This window comes from Salvelinus fontinalis, chromosome 1 (assembly GCF_029448725.1).
Source record: "Salvelinus fontinalis isolate EN_2023a chromosome 1, ASM2944872v1, whole genome shotgun sequence".
In the NCBI taxonomy this organism is placed as follows: Eukaryota; Metazoa; Chordata; class Actinopteri; order Salmoniformes; family Salmonidae; genus Salvelinus; species Salvelinus fontinalis.
The window spans coordinates 80,418,048-80,440,238 of NC_074665.1; the positions used below are offsets into that span (position 1 = coordinate 80,418,048).

The 22,191-nt window shown below is 41.3% G+C and overlaps 1 protein-coding gene across 1 annotated transcript in view; it reads left to right on the forward strand.

The window, feature by feature from the left end:
• Positions 1-22,191, forward strand: part of LOC129862734 (ADP-ribose glycohydrolase MACROD2-like) — a 917,737-nt gene that overhangs the window by 297,122 nt on the left and 598,424 nt on the right. Inside the window, exon 4 of the mRNA XM_055934653.1 lies at positions 16,229-16,258. Coding sequence (XP_055790628.1) covers positions 16,229-16,258 — 30 coding nt within the window. The remainder of the gene's footprint in view (positions 1-16,228; positions 16,259-22,191) is intronic.

The following is a 22,191-nucleotide window of genomic DNA, read 5'->3' on the forward strand; positions in this document are numbered from 1 at the left end:
AACAGTTGATGTTGAGATGTGTCTGTTACTTGAACTCTGTGAAGCATTTATTTGGGCTGCAATTTCTCAGGCTGGTAACTCTAATGAACTTATCCTCTGGGTCTTCCATTCCTGTGGTGGTCCTCATGAGAGCCAGTTTCATCATAGGCCTTGATGGGTTTTGCGACTGCACTTGAGGAAACTTTCACATTTCTTGAAATGTTCCGTATTGACTGACCTTCATGTCTTAAAGTAATGATGGACTGTCATTTCTCTTTGCTTATTTGAACTGTTCTTGCCAGAATATGGACTTTGTATTTTACCAAGCAGGGCTATCTTCTGCATACCTCCCAACCTTGTCACAACACAACTGATTGGCTCAAACGCATTTTGAAGGAAAGAAATTCCACACATTCACTTTTTAGAAGGCACACCTGTTAATTGAAATGCATTTCAGGTGACTACCTCATGAAGCTGGTTGAGAGAATGCCAAGAGTTTGCAAAGCTGTCATCAAGGCAAAGGGTGGTTATTTGAAGTATCTCAAATATAAAATATATTTTGATTTGTTTAACACTTTTTTGGTTACTACATGATTCCATATGTGTTATTTCATAGTTTTGATGTCTTCACTATTAGTTTACAATGTAGAAAATAGTAAAAAATTAAGAAAAACGCTTGAATGGGTAGGTGTTCTAAAATGTTTGACTGGTAGTGTATATAATATGTTTTTATCCTTTATTTAACTATTCAGTTAACAACTAATTCTTATTTACAATGACGGCCAACCCCGAGCCAATTCTACACCGCCCTGTAGGACTCCCAATCATGGCCGGTTGTGATACAGCCTGGAATCGAACCAGGGTCTGTAGTGACGTCTCTAGACCTCTGCTCCACTTGGGAGCGTCTGTGTTATGTTGTCCATGTGTTATGTAATTAAGATGTTGTATTATGTTGTCCATGTGTTATGTATTCTAAGATGTTGTATTATGTTGTCCATGTGTTATGTATTCTAAGATAATATATTATGTTGTCCATGAGTTATGTAATTAAGATGTTGTATTATGTTGTCCATGTGTTATGTATTCTAAGATGTTGTATTATGTTGTCCATGTGTTATGTATTCTAAGATGTTGTATTATGTTGGCCATGTGTTATGTATTCTAAGATAATATATTATGTTGTCCATGTGTTATGTATTCTAAGATGTTGTATTATGTTGGCCATGTGTTATGTATTCTAAGATGTTGTATTATGTTGGCCATGTGTTATGTATTCTAAGATAATATATTATGTTGTCCATGTATTATGTATTCTGAGATGTTGTATTATGTTGTCCATGTGTTATGTATTCTAAGATGTTGTATTATGTTGGCCATGTGTTATGTATTCTGAGATGTTGTATTATGTTGTCCATGTGTTATGTATTCTAAGATGTTGTATTATGTTGGCCATGTGTTATGTATTCTAAGATAATATATAATGTTGTCCATGTGTAATGTATTCTAAGATAATATATTATGTTGTCCATGTGTTATGTATTCTAAGATGTTGTATTATGTTGTCCATGTGTTATGTATTCTAAGATAATATATTATGTTGTCCATGAGTTATGTAATTAAGATGTTGTATTATGTTGTCCATGTGTTATGTATTCTAAGATGTTGTATTATGTTGGCCATGTGTTATGTATTCTAAGATGTTGTATTATGTTGGCCATGTGTTATGTGTTCTGAGATGTTGTATTATGTTGGCCATGTATTATGTATTCTAAGATGTTGTATTATGTTGGCCATGTGTTATGTATTCTGAGATGTTGTATTATGTTGGCCATGTATTATGTATTCTGAGATGTTGTATTATGTTGTCCATGTGTTATGTATTCTAAGATGTTGTATTATGTTGGCCATGTGTTATGTATTCTAAGTGTTTTCTCATGCTATTCTGTAGGCAATGTTTGATTATGTAAATTCTGCATTTCTTCAGTTTGTGTAAACTGTGAGCAGGAATGAAAAAAGCCAAAGTCCCTCGTTGGCTATAGAAAATATCAACGTAACCTAAAAATACGATATGATGACAATGGTTTTCGTAATTGCAGAAGAAATCATTGTAGCCTAATGGCAGGCAGGAACTGGGCTTCAGGTACTCCTACAGATGCTCTACAATTAAATAATTAAACAATTTAAATAATTAAACATGAAGTAGCAAGTTAAGCAATGTTTCCATAAATCTAATACAGTACATTCGGAAAGTATTCAGACCCCTTGAGTTTTTCCACATTTTGTTACGTTACAGCTATTTCTAAAATGGATTACATTTATTTTTTCCCCTCATCAATCTACACATAATGCCCCATAATGACAAAGCAAAACAGGTTTTTCAAATTTTATGCAAAAAACCCCCACAAAAACAATGGAAATATCAGATTTACATAAGTATTCAGACCCTTTAGTCAGTACTTTGTAAGTACCTTTGGCAGGGATTACAGCCTGGAGACTTCTTGGGTGTGACGCTACACGCTTGGCACACCTATATTTGGGGAGTTTCTCCCATTCTTCTCTGCAAATCCTCTCAAGCTCTGTCAGGTTGGATGGGGAGCGTCGCTGCACAGCTATTTTAAGGTCTCTCCAGAGAAGTTAGATCGGGTTCAAGTCCGGGCTCTGGCTGGGCCACTAAAGGACATTCAGAGACTTGTCCCGAAGCCACTCCTGCGTTATCTTGGCTGTGTGCTTAGGGTCATTGTCCTGTTGGAAGGGGAACATTTGCTCCAGTCTGAGATCCTGAGTGCTCTGGAGCAGGTTTTCATCAAGGATCTCTCTGTACTTTGCTCCATTCATCTTTCCCTCGATATTGAGGCCAGCTCTAGGAAAAGTCTTGGTTGTTCCAAACTTCTTCCATTTAAGAATGCTGGTTGCCACTGTATTCTTGGGGACCTTCAATGCTGCAGACATTTCTTGGTACCCTTCCCCAGATCTGTGCCTCGACACAGTCCTGTCTCGGAGCTCTACGAACAATTCCTTCGACCTCATGGCTTGGTTTTTGCTCTGACATGCACTGTCAACTGTGGGACCTTATATAGACAGGTGTGTGCCTTCCCAAATCATGTCCAATCAATTGAATTTACTACAGGTGGAATCCAATCTAGTCGTAGAAACATCTCAAGGATGATCAATGGAAACAGGATGCACCTGAGCTCAATTTCGAGTCTCATAGCAAAGAGTCTGAATACGTATGTAATAAGGTATTTCTGTTTTTTATGTTAATACATTAGTAAAAATTTCTAAAAACCTGTTTTCACTTTGTCATTATGGGGTATTGTGTGTAGATTGATGAGGGGGGGGGGGATGATTTCATCCATTTTGGAATGAGGCTATAATGAATCAAAACGTGGAAAAAGTCAAGGGATACTTTCCGAATGTATTGTATGTTGACCTTTAGGTTATTGGTTAGGCTACAGTGAAATGCTTGAGTTTTTTGAAAGTACTAGCCTATAGCCCTTAATTAGATATGAATATTCAACTGGCCCAGATGAACCTTGTCATTGATATTAGTGTTTCAGTCTTCTATGTGTGGTTGCCCCTGCCATATAAGAACAGATCTGGGATCATCCTTGTCATTGATATTAGTGTTTCAGTCTACTAGTTAGGGTCTATCGACTGCACATGAAAGTGGTGTTAATATTTAGCCTAATAATCTAATATTTAGCCTAATAATCTAATATTTAGCCTAATAATCTAGCTAATTTATCATTCGGTTATCTCGGTTTTCATATACAAACAATGTATCCTTGCTTCGCTTGTTTATAACATTGCAACCTTTTTAGGCTATTTATATTCAACTATTACATTTTTCAGAGCACTTAGCTGTTCTACGAGTGGTCTGAGGCTTTGTAGAAATGTTTGGTTTTAATATGTATGTTTTTACATGTACATTGATCGATTCATTAATATAATGCTACTCAAATATAAATAACATACATTTTTCTAAACTATTCCATTCTGCTACTTGGACTTATTGTACCTGTTACTGAAATGGTTGTTCCAGTTTTAGATCATCGTTTGCCCTCCCGCTAAATATAAATGTATATGTAAAAATGAACAATTACAAAAGCATGCTGAGTCGTATTCTAGTGAGCTCTGCCCCAAAACAATGCCAATAATCATACCCAGGTTGATTTGCAGTTCATTTTGGTTAATTTTCACAAATACATTGACATTTTGGTAATTTATCACACACTCTTAGTCATAGCAAGGAAAACATTTCGGTAACCGTTACTGAAAATGTTGCTGCTGTTCGGGCCAGCTACTTGCAAATGTATTTTTGTATTTTAAATACAAAATACATGTATTTTAATGAAATACTTTTCAATACAAGTATGGTATTTTGTCATTTTTGCCTATCCACACACACACACACACACACACACATGTGTCTGAGGGGGTGCTTAATTTACTCCACCACCGTGGTTAATCACGGAGAAAAGCTCAAGATGCTAATCAATGTGACAGCATTTCTGCTGTCCATAAGGGCTGAGAACCGAAGCGCTGAGAGAGAGAGAGAGAGAGAGAGAGAGAGAGAGAGAGAGAGAGATAGTTGGAGCAAAATAGGGAGATATTTGGAGCAAAATAGAGAGATAGGGAGATATTTGAGCAAAATAGAGAGATAGGGAGATTTGGCGTGAAATCAAGAGATTTAGAGAGAGAGAGACAGATTTGGTAGAGAAATATAGGAATAGGGAGAAATTTGGAGAGAAATATAGAGATAGAGAAAGATTTGGAGAGAAAGGGAGAGAGACAGAGAGTGGGGGAGGCCCTCAGGGAAACAGAGAGCGATCAGCAGCCGTCTCCTCTCAGTGGGGACTATGTTGTAAATGTTCGCGCTGGAAGGTAGACGGGGAAAACAGTGCGTGGGATGCTTTATGTCTTTTCATTCTTCTCTCCCTCCCTCTCTCTTTTCCCTTCATGATGTGAATCTCTGGGAGCTTCCAGTCTTTCATCTTTTTTGGTCTTTTATTTTAGAACACCGCAAGCTTCTTTTCTTGTGCACACAAAATATCAGTTACCTCCACAGAGGGAGAAAACAAGAGCAACAAGCCCTCAGCGACAGACATATATCAAGGGAGACATTAGAATCCCAAAATGTATGGGGACTCGTTTTAACTATTTCCCTTCAGGAGCAAGGGAGCAAAGGGGAGCAAGGAACAAATATGGAACAGCTGCTGAGAAAAGAAAAGAGTAAAGCTAACCTGTACTCTCTCAAAGCGTCTCACTCAAACACACACAATCACACAGTCTCACGAAGTGTGGAGTAAACAAAGAGTCACAGCGCGCCACCTTGTATGGAGTCAAGCAGAAGTCCACATAACAGCCTTGATCTTAATTTGATCACCCTGTTGCTTAATTTGATCACCCTGTTGCTTAATTTGATCACCCTGTTGCTGGACATCTTTCCTGCAATGCATGAAATGTATTGTATTTGAGGTTTAAAAAGGCTTCTGAAGTTTGTATTTTCCACTGAGATTTCAGGCTTAATTTTCCCTTAAGAAAAATGTATCAACCCCAACAAACATGCCCATAATTTATAATCCACATAATATTTCACATTTTCGGTTGCTGCAGGATTATTTTCCTGCTGTAGCAAACTGGCTTAAATTAAGATACTTCATCTGTATAGATTTATAAGCCTTATTCAATATGACAAGCCTGAAAAGTGCTTCAATTATCCTGAGTGTAAAATCGAACCAAAAATCAATACTTGGCCACATCCAGACCATAATACATATTTAATAGTGTGGTATTAATTATGATGTACCTCCTCTCTACATTGGCTGGTCTGTCTAAGGGTTGAGTTGCCCAGGGCTGAGGCTGGGGCAGGGTGAGGCTGGGTCTGGCTGTACCGCGGTAGATCAACACAGATGAAGCCCATGGGGAATGACTGCGGACGGCCGACAATTAGCAATATAATATTGTCATAGGACCAATGTTCCCTTTAATTTTCTTCGGCACATAGCAAATTTCAGGTCTGCTGAGCGCACACTTGAACATTGTGAAAATTCTGTGCAACTTCTGGTGCGCGTTTACTGTGAACACACACAGGTTGTACCCACTTTAAGTTAGTTTTAACAGTGATCAAGTAGGCTACTGTGGCTATTTTAACATAATGGAGGCCTATCAGAGTGGGTACCATCAAAACAATGGAGAAAGTGTATCCCATAACATTTTAACATGGAAATAGCTGTTCTATCATTCAGCCTACAGTAGCAGCCCGTGTGTGGTGTTGAATGTAGACCTACATTCCATGAGACTTCTGAAAAAAACATGCAGGGCTTGACATGAACCTGTTTCTCCACTTGTCCTTCAGACAAGAAGGTGACTGGACATGTTGTTTTTTGATGCAGGAAACCACTTTCCAAAATAAAATGCATCATTATTCCCATACCATTAATACAGGGAATCAGACATATGATGATACCCTCTGCATATTGGCAACACTGCCCTTTTACAGAAAAAATAGCTATTTACCTTACTTGCTTTTCAAAGATGTCTAGAAATGTGCATGTTTTGTGTTCTTGTAGGAAGCAACTACTCCCCCATTGCCGACATCAAATGATCTATAACAAGGCTAATAACTCACTAACTGGCAAAGGATATGAACAAATGTGCACATGTGGCTACATGCAGATCTCACATTGATCTCAAAACCAGCACATCTACTGGCACAGATCCATATATGGCAATGGTCTATTTGCATATAGGAATAGAGTTGGGCTTCAGTCCTGCCTGTCAATAGAATCCTACTCCTATGCGCTGTCCCTACAAGAAACTCTCTTGCATGGTTCATTTTGTTTCGGTATGTTGCATTGAAAGTGCCGAATATTGCGTTGATTCGATCACAATTCCCACAGCAGAGAGAAACGTTGATATTGTTAACTAAAGGGGAAAACTAGAAGTGAAGTTCAATCTTGTGCTTCTCTGAGCAGGCTGATATTTCTTCTGTGCGGCAGTCCCGGGGGAGCTGCGCGCCCGTGCACGGTTTAGAGGAAACATTGCATAGGAGCCTGATCTGTTAGCTGGTGCCTGTAGCTACACACTACATAGCACTAGGATGATTCTTGACTTTATTTCATGTAGATAGACCTCTTCCTATAGAAACTATGGAAGATTCTAAGGCCGATATGTGCATTTACTGTAAACTAAGACAGTCCGAAGTTGTAGGGTATATTTCTGTGGTGACTTTATTTAGAGTTCACAGCAGACAGCTGTGGAACTGTATAAACTGAGATTAAAAGAAACACAAACACCTCTGTCAACACAGAATGACCTAGAAGAGGGTTTCTGTTGCAAAGCATGCAAGCGGATCGTCTCACACACACACACGCACGCACGCACACACACACACACACACACAGACAGACACACACACAGACAGACAGACAGACAGACAGACAGACAGACAGACAGACAGACATACAGACAGACAGACAGACGCACACAAACAGACGCACGCACGCACACACACACACACACACACACACACACACACACACACACACACAGACACACACTCACAACCACCTCTTCACATCTCTTGTGCTATGTTTAGTGTGTGAGCATAGAACAACAAAAGCAAAGCGCTCCGCTCTGTGAAATTCTTTCTTTTGCTGGAGAGGTTTCTTTGTCCCTGCGCCCACACACACTGGCTGCATCCCAAATGGTACCCTATTCCTTGCATAGTGCACTATGGGCCCTGGTAAAAAGTAGTGCACTCTATAGGGAATAGGGAGCCTTTTGGGACACAACCAATGCATCACGCCCAGCACTCAGAACAATGAGGAGAGCTACTAATGTTGTCGGGGAAAGGTGTGGAAGGTTATATGTGTGTGTGTGTGTGTGTGTGTGTGTGTGTGTGTGTGTGTGTGTGTGTGTGTGTGTGTGTGTGTGTGTGTGTGTGTGTGTGTGTGTGTGTGTGTGTGTGTGTGTGTGTGTGTGTGTGTGTGTGTGTGTGTGTGTGTGTGGAAAGGTGTGGAAGCAGTGTAGCCTCTAAAAGCAACTTTCAGCATTTTCACGGCCAGGAGAGAAACAACTAGAGAAATAATTTAAATATTGCCACATTAGACCAATGGGATGTTTCTGATCCAACACGTTACGGAGCGGTTGCTTGTTCTATGCATATGGTCTATTTTTATGTATAAGTAAATTCATCTACAGTATGCAGAATAGCTTTGTGTTCTATGATCATTGTTCTATGATTGGTATTGGAGCATTAGTCAGATTTGAGTCAGACAGTGTAGTATAGTGATAGTCTAGCAGTGTGTTAGCTTACAGCAGGGGTATTCAAACCCTGGAGGTCTGAAGTACAGCTGTTTTTCTGTTCCCAGGTCTAAATCGGTTTAGAGTGGAAAAGTTAATGAAAAGCAGTGGAACTGGCTTTGGGGTCCGTATTTGAATTTGAGGGGCCTCTAGTTTTTAGTTCAAAAATGTTCCTCGAGGAACCCCTGTGTAAAGGTTCAAACCAGAACCTTTTTGTGATGGGAGGGGCTCAATTTGTATACTTTTTAATAATATATTCTAGAGGTGGCAGCCTATCAGATTGGAAATGTGGCTTTCAGATAGTTATTTTTGGTCACCCGGTAGCGTAAATGTTATTTCTGTTTATCATGTTAAGTTTGTTCACTGCATATTAAAATATTCCTTGACTAGTTATGCTACATACTCTAATACAATCTAAACATTGCTGATCACATATGGTAATAAACTGGTAACTATTCCAACTTTGGGATTTGCATAGGCTCTCCAGGAACTCATACACCTATGTTAGCCTCATTGAAGCTACAAAACTGTCAGATTTCAACCTTAACTTGTTTTTTATTTTATTTATTTGTTTTAAATTTCACCTTTATTTAACCAGGTAGGCTAGTTGAGAACAAGTTCTCATTTACAACTGCAGCCTGGCCAAGATAAAGCAAAGCAGTGCGACACAAACAACAACACAGAGTTACACATGGGATAAACAAACATACAGTAAATAATACAATACAAAAAGTCTATATATAGTGTGTGCAATTGAGGTAGGATTAATGTGGTAAGGCACTAAATAGGCCATAGTGCCGAAATAATTACAATATAGCAATTAAACACTGGAGTGATAGATGTGCAGAAGATGAATGTGCAAGTAGAGATACTGGGGTGCAAAGGAGCAAAATAAATAAATAACAGTATGGGGATGAGGTAGTTGGATGGGCTATTTACAGATGGGCTATGTACAGGTGCAGTGATCTGTGAGCTGCTCTGACAGCTGGTGCTTAAAGTTAGTGAGGGAAATATGAGTCTCCAGCTTTAGTGATTTTTGCAGTTTGATTCAGTCATTGGCAGCAGAGAACTGGAAGGAAAGGCTGCCATAGGAGGAATTGGCTTTGGGGGTGACCAGTGAAATTTACCTGCTGGAGCGCGTGTTACGGGTGGGTGCTGCTATGGTGACCAGTGAGCTGAGATAAGGCGGGGCTTTACCTAGCAAAGACTAATAGATGACCTGGAGCCAGTGGGTTTGGCAACAAATATGTAGCGAGGGCCAGCCAATGAGAGCATACAGGTCGCAGTGGTGGGTAGTATATGGGGCTTTGGTGACAAAACGGATGGCACTGTGATAGACTGCATCCAATTTGCTGAGGAGAGTGTTGGAGGCTATTTTGTAAATGACATCGCCGAAGTCAAGGATCTGTAGGATAGTCAGTTTTACGAGGGTGTTTGGCAGCATGAGTGAAGGATGCTTTGTTGTGAAATAGGAAGCCAATTCTAGATTTAATTTTGGATGGGAGATGCTTAATGTGAGTCTGAGTTTACAGTCTAACCAGACACCTAGGTATTTGTAGTTGTCCACATATTCTAAGTCAGAACCGTCCAGAGTAGTGATGCAGGTCGTGCGGGCAGGTGCGTGCAGCGATCGGTTGAAGAGCATGCATTTAGTTTTACTTGCATTTAAGAGCAGTTGGAGGCCACGGAAGGAGAGTTGTATGGCATTGAAGCTCGTTTGGAGGTTTGTTAACACAGTGTCCAAAGAAGTACCAGATGTATACAGAATGGTGTCGTCTGCGTAGAGGTGGATCAGAGAATCACCAGCAGCAAGAGTGACATCATTGATGTATACAGAGAAGAGAGTCGGCCCGAGAATTGAACCCTGTGGCACCCCCATAGAGACTGCCAGAGGTCCGGACAACAGGCCGTCTGATTTGACACACAGAACTCTGTCAGAGAAGTAGTTGGTGAACCAGGCGAGGCAGTCATTTGAGAAGCCAAGGCTGTTGAGTCTGCCGATAAGAATGCAATGATTGACAGAGTCGAAAGCCTTGTCCAGGTCGATGAATACGGCTGGACAATATTGTCTTTTATTGATGGCGGTTATGATATCATTTAGGACCTTGAGTGTGGCTGAGGTGCACCCATGACCAGCTCGGAATCTAGATTGCACAGCGGCGAAGGTACAGTGGGATTTGAAATGGTCGGTGATCTGTTTGTTAAGGGGTTAGGGGTTGCAACAATTTTGGCGGATCATTTTAGAAAGAGAGGGTCCAGATTGTCTAGCCTGGCTGATTTGTACAGGTCCAGATTTTGCCGCTCTTTCAGAACATCAGCTATCTGGATTTGGGTGAAGGAGAAATGGTGGAGGCTTGGGCAAGTTGCTGTGGGCGGTGCAGGTCTGTTGACCGGGGTAGGGGTAGCCAAGTGGAAAGCATGGCCAGCCGTAGAGAAATGCTTATTGAAATTCTCAATTATCGTGGATTTATCGGTGGTGACAGTGTTTCCTAGCCTCAGTGCGGTGGGCAGCTGGGAGGAGGTGTCTTATTCTCCATGGACTTTACAGTGTCCCAGAACTTTTTGAAGTTTGTGCTACAGGATGCAAATTTCTGTTTGAAAACTAGCCTTTGCTTTCCTAACTGCCTGTGGATATTGGTTCCTGACTTCCCTGAAAAGTTGCATATCGCGGGGTTATTCGATGCTAATGCAGTCTACCACAGGATGTATTTGTGCTGGTCAAGGGCAGTCAGGTCTGGAGTGAACCAATGGCAATATCTGTTCCTGCTTCTACATTTTTTGAACGGGGCATGCTTATTTAAGATGGTGAGGAAAGCACTTTTAAAGAATAACCAGGCATCCTCTACTGACGGAATGAGGTCAATGTCCTTCCAGGATACCCGGGCCAGGTCGATTAGAAAGGCCTGCTCGCTGAAGTGTTTTAGTGAGAGTTTGACAGTGATGAGGGGTGGTCGTTTGACCGCAGACCCATTACGGACGCAGGCAATGAGGCAGTGATCGCTGAGATCCTGGTTGAAGACAGCAGAGGTGTATTTGGAGGGCAGGTTGGTTAGGATGATATCTATGAGGGTACCCGTGTTTACAGATTTGGGTTGTACCTGGTAGGTTTATTGATCATTTGTGTGAGATTGAGGGCATCAAGCTTAGATTGTAGGATGGCCGGGGTGTTAAGCATGTCCCAGTTTAGGTCACCTAGCAGCACGAGCTCTGAAGATAGATGGGGGGCAATCAATTCACATATGGTGTCCAGGGCACAGCTGGGGGCAGAAGGTGGTCTATAGCAAGCGGCAACGGTGACAGACTTATTTCTGGAAAGGTGGACTTTTATAAGTAGAAGCTCAAATTGTTTGGACACAGACCTGGATAGGAAGCCAGAAGTCTGCAGGCTATCTCTGCAGTAGATTGCATCTCCTCCTCCTTCGGCAGTTCTATCTTGTCGGAAAATGTTATAGTTAGAGATGGAAATTTCAGGGGTTTTGGTGGTCTTCCTAAGCCAGGATTCAGACACGGCTAGGACATCCGGGTTGGCAGAGTGTGCTCAAGCAATGAATAAAACAAACTTAGGGAGGAGGCTTCTAATGTTAACATGCATGAAAACAAGGCTTTTATTGTTACAGAAGTCAACAAATGAGAGCGCCTGGGGAATGGGAGTGGAGCTAGGCACTGCAGGGCCTGGATTAACCTCTACATCACCAGAAGAACAGATGAGGAGTAGGATAAGGGTTCGGCTAAAGGCTATAAGACCTAGTTGTCTAGTACTTTGGAACAGAGAGTAAAAGGAACAGGTGTCTGGGCACTTTAGAATAGATTCAAGGCATAATGTACAGACAAAAAGGTATGTTAGGATGTAACTACAGTGGCGGTAAACCTAGGCATTGAGTGATGATGAGAGAGATATTGTCTCTAGAAACATCATTTAAACCAGGTGAGGTCACCGCATGTGTGGGAGGTGGAACTAAAGGGTTAGCTAAGGCATATTGAGCAGGGCTAGAAGCTCTACAGTGAAATAAGACAATCGTTAACCAAAACAGCAATGGACAAGGCATATTGACATTAGGGAGAGGCATGCATAGCCGAGTGATCATAGGGGTCCAGTGAGTAGCTAGGCGGGCTGGAGACACAGCGATTCAGGGCCTTAGAGGGACGTCGCAACGGAAGAAGTCTGTTGTAGCCCCCTCGTGCAGTTACGTCGGCAGATCAATCATGATAGATCACGTGTAGTAAAAGGGTCCAGGCCAATTGGCAAAATAGGTATAATGGCCCAAGAAATTTGCAGATGGGCCTCTTCAGCTAACAGTACGATATGCTCTAGACAGCTAGCAGGCCGCGGCTAGCAGGCTAGCAGATGGGCATTCAGGGGACGTAACGACAGACAAGCCTGTTGAAAAAAAACCTCGGGCAGATTACATCGGTTGTCCAGTTGTGATGGATCGGCGGGGCTCCGTATCGGCAGTTAAAGGGGTCCAGGCCAATTGGCAAAATAGGTATTGTAGCCCAAGGAGTGGCTGATGGACCTCTTCAGCTAGCCGGGAGATGGGCCTAGCATATGCTAGCTCCAGGCTAATTGGTGCTTGCTTCGGGACAGTGACGTTAGCCAGGAGTGGCCACTCGGATAGCAGCGATGATCCAGGTGAAAAGGTTCAGAGCTTGCGGTAGCAATCCGGAGATATGTAGAAAAATAAGCCCGATATGCTCTGGTTTGAATCGCGCTGTGCAGACTGGCAAGAGTTGCCCGGGCTAAAGGTTAGCTGATGGCCGCTAGCAGTGGCTAGCTGACTAGTAGCTACTTAGCTGGCTAGCTTATGTTGGTGGTTCCGGTTTACAGTAAAAAACAATAGCAGATCCATACCACATTGGGTATGGGGCGGATTGCAGGAGAGTTTGTTGAAGTTGAGGTGAAGGAAAATATAAAAAAATATATGCGAAGAAAAAATATATAAAAAGATATATACACGAGACAGGACAAGACAAAGACAAAGATGTCTGACTGCTACGCCATCTTGGATGCACATGTGATGACAATACAACAGAACAGATGAACAGGAATGACATTTACTCTTAACTGGTGGCCAAAGTAAATCTATCTTAAAGCCACACCCCTACTAAGCCACGCCTCCACTTTAGTATTCCTCCAGGAACCCGTCGCTAGATTGAACCATTAAGGGTTCCTCCAAGAACCCCTCAACTAACCAAAGGTGCAATTATGAACCATTGACTGGCAATGGTTTCCTTCAGGATCTCCAGGGTTCCTCAAGTCACTACTGATTATAAGATTCTATAGAACCCATACAAAACCAAATTCCTTAATTGTTATTGTTGTGTTAATTGACAAATTGAATCAGGTGTGCTAGTCATGCAACAGCTGGGGCTCCCTGAGGAGAAAATTGAGAACTACTGATTTAGTTGGGAAAATTGAGAACTACTGATTTAGTCATCTGCTCAAATGATACAAGGCCATACGTGAGTCTTTTACAAGACACCATCACTGGGTATTGTCATATGTAACATGTAATAGCATACCACAACAGATTAGATCAGCTGGAATTACACTCACTCACAGGTTTGAATATTGGCGACCGTGGCTAGAGGGAGACAGGGAGGGGAGGGTGAATGGAGGGGAGTACAGTGGAATGGGGTATGGGAAGGGGAGGTGAGGGTGAATGGAGGGGAGTCCAGTGGTATGGGAAGGGGAGGTGAAAGGGAGAGGCCTAGTGGAGCGGTGTAGCCCATGTAAATAGCAGTTTTCAGTAAGCAAAGGCTCGAAGCATTCAATTTCATGAGAGCAGCATTTATTCTTCAACTGGAAGCAATAAGCCCAATCAGTCCTCCATGACAACATAATAAATACCAGAGTAGACTAATAAATCCTTAGTTTTGGGTTAAGCTCAGGTAAATCAATTAGATTCATCTATATTTCCATATTTTTAAGTAATATTCTTATAGACCATGGGGTATTAAATTATTTGGAAAGACTGGAAATCTGACAGACTTTGGTTTTTAATTTAAATATATAATAATTGTATTATCTGTATTGAAGTAGAAAGCAATGGGTTAGAAGCCTACATAACCCATAAAGTAAAATGCAACATCCATTTATGGCCAGCTATGTAAACTTTAACATTGATTTATCCTGCAATAGTGTAACGAAACTCTAGCTCTTCCTCCTCCTCGGACGAGGAGAGGAGAGAGGGATCGGAAGACCAATGTGTAGCGAGGTATGATGACATAATGATTTAATTTATTAAACAAGACGAAAAAACGAACTACACTTGATAATTAACAAAATAACAAAACGACGTAGACAGACCTGGACATGAGAACTTACATACAACGAAGAACGCACGAACAGGTACAGACTACAAAACAAACGAACGAACGATACAGTCCCATGTGGTACCAACATACAAACACAGGAGACAACCACCCACAACAAACAATGTGAAACAACCTACCTTAATATGGCTCTCAATCAGAGGAAACGTAAACCACCTGCCTCTAATTGAGAACCATATCAGGTAACCCATTAACCAACATAGATACACATAACATAGAATGCCCACCCCAACTCACGCCCTGACCGACTACACACATACAAAACAACAGAAAACAGGTCAGGAACGTGACAAATAGATGTTGTTCAATTGGTAATATACATTTTTGTCTTCTTCTAATGGAAAGTAATCCAAAAGTTACATTACTGATTACAACTATGGACACTAGTAATCATAACAGATTACATTTAGGAAGTAACCTACCCAACCCTGTTAGTGTGTATGCAGTGGTTGGATAATGTGAATATGATTGCTGTTGTGGAAGATATAATTTGTAACAGTTTGATGAGTCCTCTCTGCCCGCTGCATGAACCACACTTCAAACGCAGCTCTACCTACTTTCCCTTTCAGTAACAGTCAAATGAACTGACATAACTTTAATCCACACTAATCTCTCCCTCCAGTGTAGAGAGAGGATAGGACCCTAGCAGTGCACTACACTATATAGGGAATAGGGTTCCATTTTGGATGCAGCCATCTCCTATGGGTCCTGGTCAAAAGTAGTGCACTATATAGGACATAGGGACTCAGAAGGATGTGTATAACTGACAACACGTAAAACTAAATGTTGTGTTAAGTTTTAATGATATATTCTCCAATGAGAAGAGGAGGCTGCGTGAGTCACTAACAACACAGGACAGAGTATTTAATGAGTGTTTATGAGTCTAACTGTAACGCTGTTTCAGAATAGAACTACACATGGCTATTTAAACTGGAGGTTTTTAGACCTCTTATCTGCTCTCTCTCTCTCTCTCTCTCTCTCTCTCTCTCTCTCTCTCTCTCTCTCTCTCTCTCTCTCTCTTTCTCTCTCTCTCTCTCTCTCTCTCTCTCTCTCTCTATCTCTCTCTCTCTCTCTCTCTCTCTCTCTCTCTCTCTCTCTCTCTCTCTCTCTCTCTCTCTCTCTCTCTCGCCCTCCCTCTCTCTCAGACATGTATAGGATACTACCATCAAAGGGTTCCTCCTCTCCTCTCCTAGTACAGCAACTGGCTGGTCGCTGCTCAAACTCACTGCTGTTCAGCACTTATGTCTTACATCTAACACGCTGTTATCACAGAGCCTTCACAGAGCTGGTGGCCTTTTTTTTTCTCAGAACATCAGCAGGCCCCCAACAGGACTCTGATTGTGTGTGTGTGTGTGTAAAGGTGTTTTATATTCACTCAGAACTCCGATAGTACTAGAAACTCCTCTGTTGTAAAGCTGTTGGCTGATTAAAGTGTCCTAACAGTTTGGTGTGATAGCGTTTGTTTGATCTGCATGGATCTGAATATCGCTGACTTTTGTCATGTTGCCAAAAGAAGAAGTGCTGACTGAGCTGAATCTTAACGATCCACATCTGTTTGAACAATCTTTAAACATGAGAACTTATGTTGTCTTTTTCATCTCTTTCACAGCTAACTCCAGTCTTCTGGGAGGTGGTGGAGGTGAGTGTTTGTCCTCCTTATTTTGGGGAGAATTTTCATGGCGCTGCCCATGCTGTTCACACTGACGCTCACGCTCACGCCCACGCTCACGCCCACGCTCACACACTCCTCATCTCCCCATCGTAATAAAACAAAGTCATCCTATCATTAGTCCTATACCATAGACATGTCTGTCTAATAGACCTAGATATTTATTTATCCATTAGTATACCGTGGACTGTAGTGTCTGTTTCTCTCTGAGTGCTTCCGTTAAATGGGACTGAATGCATTAGTGCCAACACATCAGAGCGAAGCATTACACGGGGTGCGGTAACCATGCAGACTGACTGTGCCGTGTCATGGCCAGACGTGGTGGTCATTACTTTACTGGCCTGTCCAGGCCTGTTATTATCAAAGCAGCTGAGGATATCTGAGGCGGCCGACCGTGGCTAGGGGGAGACGGGAGGGGAAGGGTGAAGGGAGGGGTGAAGGGAGGGGAGTCCAGTGGAATGGGGCATGGGGAGGGGAGGTGAAAGGGAGGAGCCTAGTGGAGCGGGGTAGCCTAACACAAACCCAGGGGTTCCTCTTCTGGAAATGTGGTACTTACCCTGACATGATTGAAATAATGGTTCCTTGGTATATTGGGCGGGGGGAGTTGGGCTTGAAGTGTCATCCTAATTAGGTGTGGAATTCTGATCTGTGGGTTGAAGGGGGGAATCTATGGTATCTAGCAGTCGTACGAAGATGAAAACAAGGTCATTTCTTCAGCTTCATGTCTTATCTGTTATCTGACTGTTTATCCATCTGTGTTTGGCTGTTTGCAGACATCTCTCTCTCTCTCTCTCTCTCTACACTCTTATATGATATATCCTGGTTATTTATTTATCCCATCTCAGGAGACAATTAGTTAGTTAGTTAGACAGACAGTTAGTTCTTGCTATATAACATTGCTGAGCTCAAACCCTACCCACGTCTAATCACGCTCTGTCCCAAGTGTCTCTCATCTTATCTGATACATGGTTAGACCTCGGCCCTCGGCAACCATATTGCATCGCTTCAGTGTGCAGTTCTCCAGATCTTTAGCTAGTGACAGAGAGAGACCTTTAGCAACACGTTAATCAAGGTTAATGTGTGTGCGCATGTGTGTGCCTGTGTGCATTTGCATGCGTGCGAGTGATTGGGATCAGAGGTCAGAAAAATGTATCTCCGTAACCAAAGTGGACTCACTCAAGCACTTCTCAATGATGTCTAATGTAACACTAAACTTTGGCTTCTTGATTTGCATCTCTCTGCTCCTCTTCACCTCTCAATTATGTTTTACATAACCAATGTATGTTGCAATCGCTGCTTTGGTTAAGTTTCCCTGGCACTGTTTCCAAATGCATTTGTGATACAAATCCCATTTAGCATTTGTGGCACAAATCCCATTCAAGTCATGGAATGGAAATATTGGAAATATTTAAAAAAATTGCACATCATGTTCAAATCATCTATAATCAATTGTAGATACTTTTGATGATTTGGAAATGATGCACAAAACAAGCTAATATTGGCTCCATGACTTGAATGAGATTTGTGACACAAGACATTAAAACGTAATTCAACAATATTAAAAAATGGGTTGAACTGAGAAGGAAATGTACAAAATGTATTAGAAAATGCATTAAATTGCCCAAAGATATCATACGACATGAAGAAAATGCATTAAATTGCCCAAAGATATCATACGACATGAAGAAAATGCATTAAATTGCCCAAAGATATCATACGACATGAAGAAAATGCATCAGTGATTTGTATTTTCTTTCAACTTTCTGAAGATTGTTACGCCCTGACATTTGAGAGCCCTTGTTTCTCTATGGTGTAGTAGGTCAGGGCGTGACTAGGGGGTATTCTAGTTTATCATTTCTATGTTGTGTTCTAGTTTATATTTTCTACGTTGGTGTTTTGTATGATTCCCAATTAGAGGCAGCTGGTAATCGTTGTCTCTAATTGGGGATCATATTTAAGTATTTCTCCCACCTGTGTTTGTGGGATATTGTTTTGTGTTTGTGCATGTGCACCACGTAGTCACGTTTAGTTGTTCGTTTATTGATATATTTTGTTTTGTTAAGTTTCTCTTTGAATTAAATATGTGGAACTCAACATCCGCTGCACCTTGGTCCCGTTCTTACGACAGCCGTGACAAAGATGCAACAACACAGGAATGCCCCTGTCTGTGTGTGCGCGTTTAGCGATGATGGCTAATGTAATGACAACTGTCTAGCCGTTAGCGATGATGCTAATGTAATGACAACTGTCTTCTGGTAGATTGAAAGTTCCCCAAAACTTTCTCAATTAAATGTTACAGTAATTACAAAGTAGCCTATCCCTACCTGGCAAAATGATACCATGATTACTTGAATTAATCCAGTGACAATTTGTTTTGCAAACTCTGCAATCACATGAGCGCTACAGAAACATCGCTAACCAAACAACGGTCCCTGGCTTGTGCTCAGTTGAATTAAAGGGTAACTACACCCCCAAAATTCTACATTTGTTAAATTTGATCCAGACCTCAAAAGTGATCTCCTGATGTGGTTTAAGAATTGTTGTGGACTTAGAACATCCAATTATGTAATTTCTTTATAATAAAGTGTAATGTTTTTGGTGAAAACCTGGGGAAAAAATTACAACAAAAACCTGGAAAAACTAAACGGAGAAAATGCAATATGGGAAAAACGGAATCCGGCAGAACATTTTACGAATTTTACAGGGCCCTAGTCTTCCCTTTCAGAAAAAACACATTTTGCATGTGTAACATTTTATTTTACATGTGAAATGTTGGTTTTGAAACAAGTTTCACGTGGCTATTTTTCACATGATATTTCACAGGTGATGCCCTGCAAACAAAAATGAGTTGTAAGGATGTCCCCGGAGCTTTACGCAGGGTTTTTAACTTACAGTACATATTTGACTACATTGTGTATATTTATTTATACCATAATTATTATTCAACATGTCCTCACCTGGGATTTGAACCCACGACTTCTTGGTTGAAGGCATTTCGATCTTCATGATATGCCACCATGTCTGTGTCAATAACAGATTTCACCTGTATTCACAACACTTTGGACTTCAAAGTAAATCTCAGCTTTGTTAAAAATACACTGAAGAAAAACTATTATATTTATCATAGTGATTCAGGAGTATCATTAAAACAGAATAATATATCCTCCCAAAACATTATTTAGACAACTATACAGAAAACCCTCAAACTGCTTAAATAAGTAAATTAAATCAATGATGAGAGAATAGTCAGAATAACTGATACCTAAATAGCAGTGCAGATTGCACTCTTTTGCTAGGCTTGGAGATGTATTGTAGGTAATGATTGTGTAGGGGACTTCACCCAATGCCACACACTTTGTGGGCAGCAGAAAGCTTGGCGTACCCTAAATGTAGAGGTTGTGACTTCAAATCTCAGGTGGCATCATATTGAGAAGTCAGCGCTAAGTAATCATGTCAAATGTAATCATATTGATTAAGGATGTGTACACAATTTTAACTGAACAGTGTACCACTTACCTTAAAACCCCATACCATGAAAACATTTCATGTAAAAAAGCCAACTCTCACATGTGGATAACATTCACATGTTGTCATGTGTAGTGTCATGGTATCACATGTTGTCATGTGTAGTGTCATGGTATCACATGTTGTCATGTGCAGTGTCATGGTATCACATTTTGTCATGTGTAGTGTCATGGTATCACATGTTGTCATGTGTAGTGTCATGGTATCACATGGTGTCATGTGTAGTGTCATGGTATCACATGTTGTCATGTGTAGTGTCATGGTATCACATGTTGTCATGTGTAGTGTCATGGTATCACATGTTGTCATGTGTAGTGTCATGGTATCACATGTTGTCATGTGTAGTGTCATGGTATCACATGTTGTCATGTGTAGTGTCATGGTATCACATGTTGTCATGTTTAGTGTCATGGTATCACATGTTGTCATGTGTAGTGTCATGTTGTCATGTGTAGTGTCATGGTATCACATGTTGTCATGTGTAGTGCCATGGTATCACATGTTGTCATGTGTAGTGTCATGGTATCACATGTTGTCATGTGTAGTGTCATGGTATCACATGGTGTCATGTGTAGTGTCATGGTATCACATGTTGTCATGTGTAGTGTCATGGTATCACATGTTGTCATGTGTAGTGTCATGGTATCACATGTTGTCATGTGTAGTGTCATGGTAGCACATGTTGTCATGTGTAGTGTCATGGTATCACATGCTGTCATGTGTAGTGTCATGGTATCACATTTTGTCATGTGTAGTGTCATGGTAGCACATGTTGTCATGTGTAGTGTCATGGTATCACATGTTGTCATGTGTAGTGTCATGGTGTCACATGTTGTCATGTGTAGTGTCATGGTATCACATGGTGTCATGTGTAGTGTCATGGTATCACATGTTGTCATGTGTAGTGTCATGGTAGCACATGTTGTCATGTGTAGTGTCATGGTATCACATGTTGTCATGTGTAGTGTCATGGTATCACATGTTGTTATGTGTAGTGTCATGGTAGCACATGTTGTCATGTGTAGTGTCATGGTATCACATTTTGTCATGTGTAGTGTCATGGTAGCACATGTTGTCATGTGTAGTGTCATGGTATCACATGTTGTCATGTGTAGTGTCATGGTATCACATTTTGTCATGTGTAGTGTCATGGTAGCACATGTTGTCATGTGTAGTGTCATGGTATCACATGGTGTCATGTGTAGTGTCATGGTATCACATGTTGTCATGTGTAGTGTCATGGTATCACATGTTGTCATGTGTAGTGTCATGGTATCACATGTTGTCATGTGTAGTGTCATGGTATCACATGTTGTCATGTGTAGTGTCATGGTATCACATGGTGTCATGTGTAGTGTCATGGTATCACATGTTGTCATGTGTAGTGTCATGGTATCACATGTTGTCATGTGTAGTGTCATGGTATGACATGTTGTCATGTGTAGTGTCATGGTATCACATGTTGTCATGTGTAGTGTCATGGTAGCACATGTTGTCATGTGTAGTGTCATGGTATCACATTTTGTCATGTGTAGTGTCATGGTATCACATTTTGTCACGTGTAGTGTCATGGTAGCACATGTTGTCATGTGTAGTGTCATGGTAGCACATGTTGTCATGTGTAGTGTCATGGTATCACATGGTGTCATGTGTAGTGTCATGGTATCACATGTTGTCATGTGTAGTGTCATGGTATCACATGTTGTCATGTGTAGTGTCATGGTATCACATGTTGTCATGTGTAGTGTCATGGTATCACATGTTGTCATGTGTAGTGTCATGGTAGCACATGTTGTCATGTGTAGTGTCATGGTATCACATGTTGTCATGTGTAGTGTCATGGTAGCTGTTATGCTGATGAAGGAGGACCCAAAAGCGACGAAATAGAAACAGAGTCTTTATTCCAGTCTTAGACAAAAACGATACTCCTGATATATCTAAGGTAAAAACAAAACAGGAAAACTGAAATCCTCTCGTCAGTAGAGATGAACGACTGGAGACGCGACCACTAGACACCTGCTCACACGCAGCATCTGATGAAGGCAAAAACACGATAGGGCGGAACAAGGACACAGAACAGCAAACATCAAACAAGAATCCGACAAAGACAGAAGCAGAAAACAGAGGGAGAAATAGGGACTCAAATCAGAGGGCAAAATAGGGGACAGGTGTGAAAGAGTAAATGAGGTCGTTAGGAGAAAGAGAAACAGCTGGGAGCAGGAACGGAACGATAGAGAGAGAGAGCGGGGGAGGGAGAGAGGGAGGAGGAGAGAGAGGAATAGAAAGAGGGAAAGAACCTAATAAAACCAGCAGAGGGAAGCACAAGGACAAGACATGAAGATCAAAGACAAAACATGACAGTAGCACATGTTGTCATG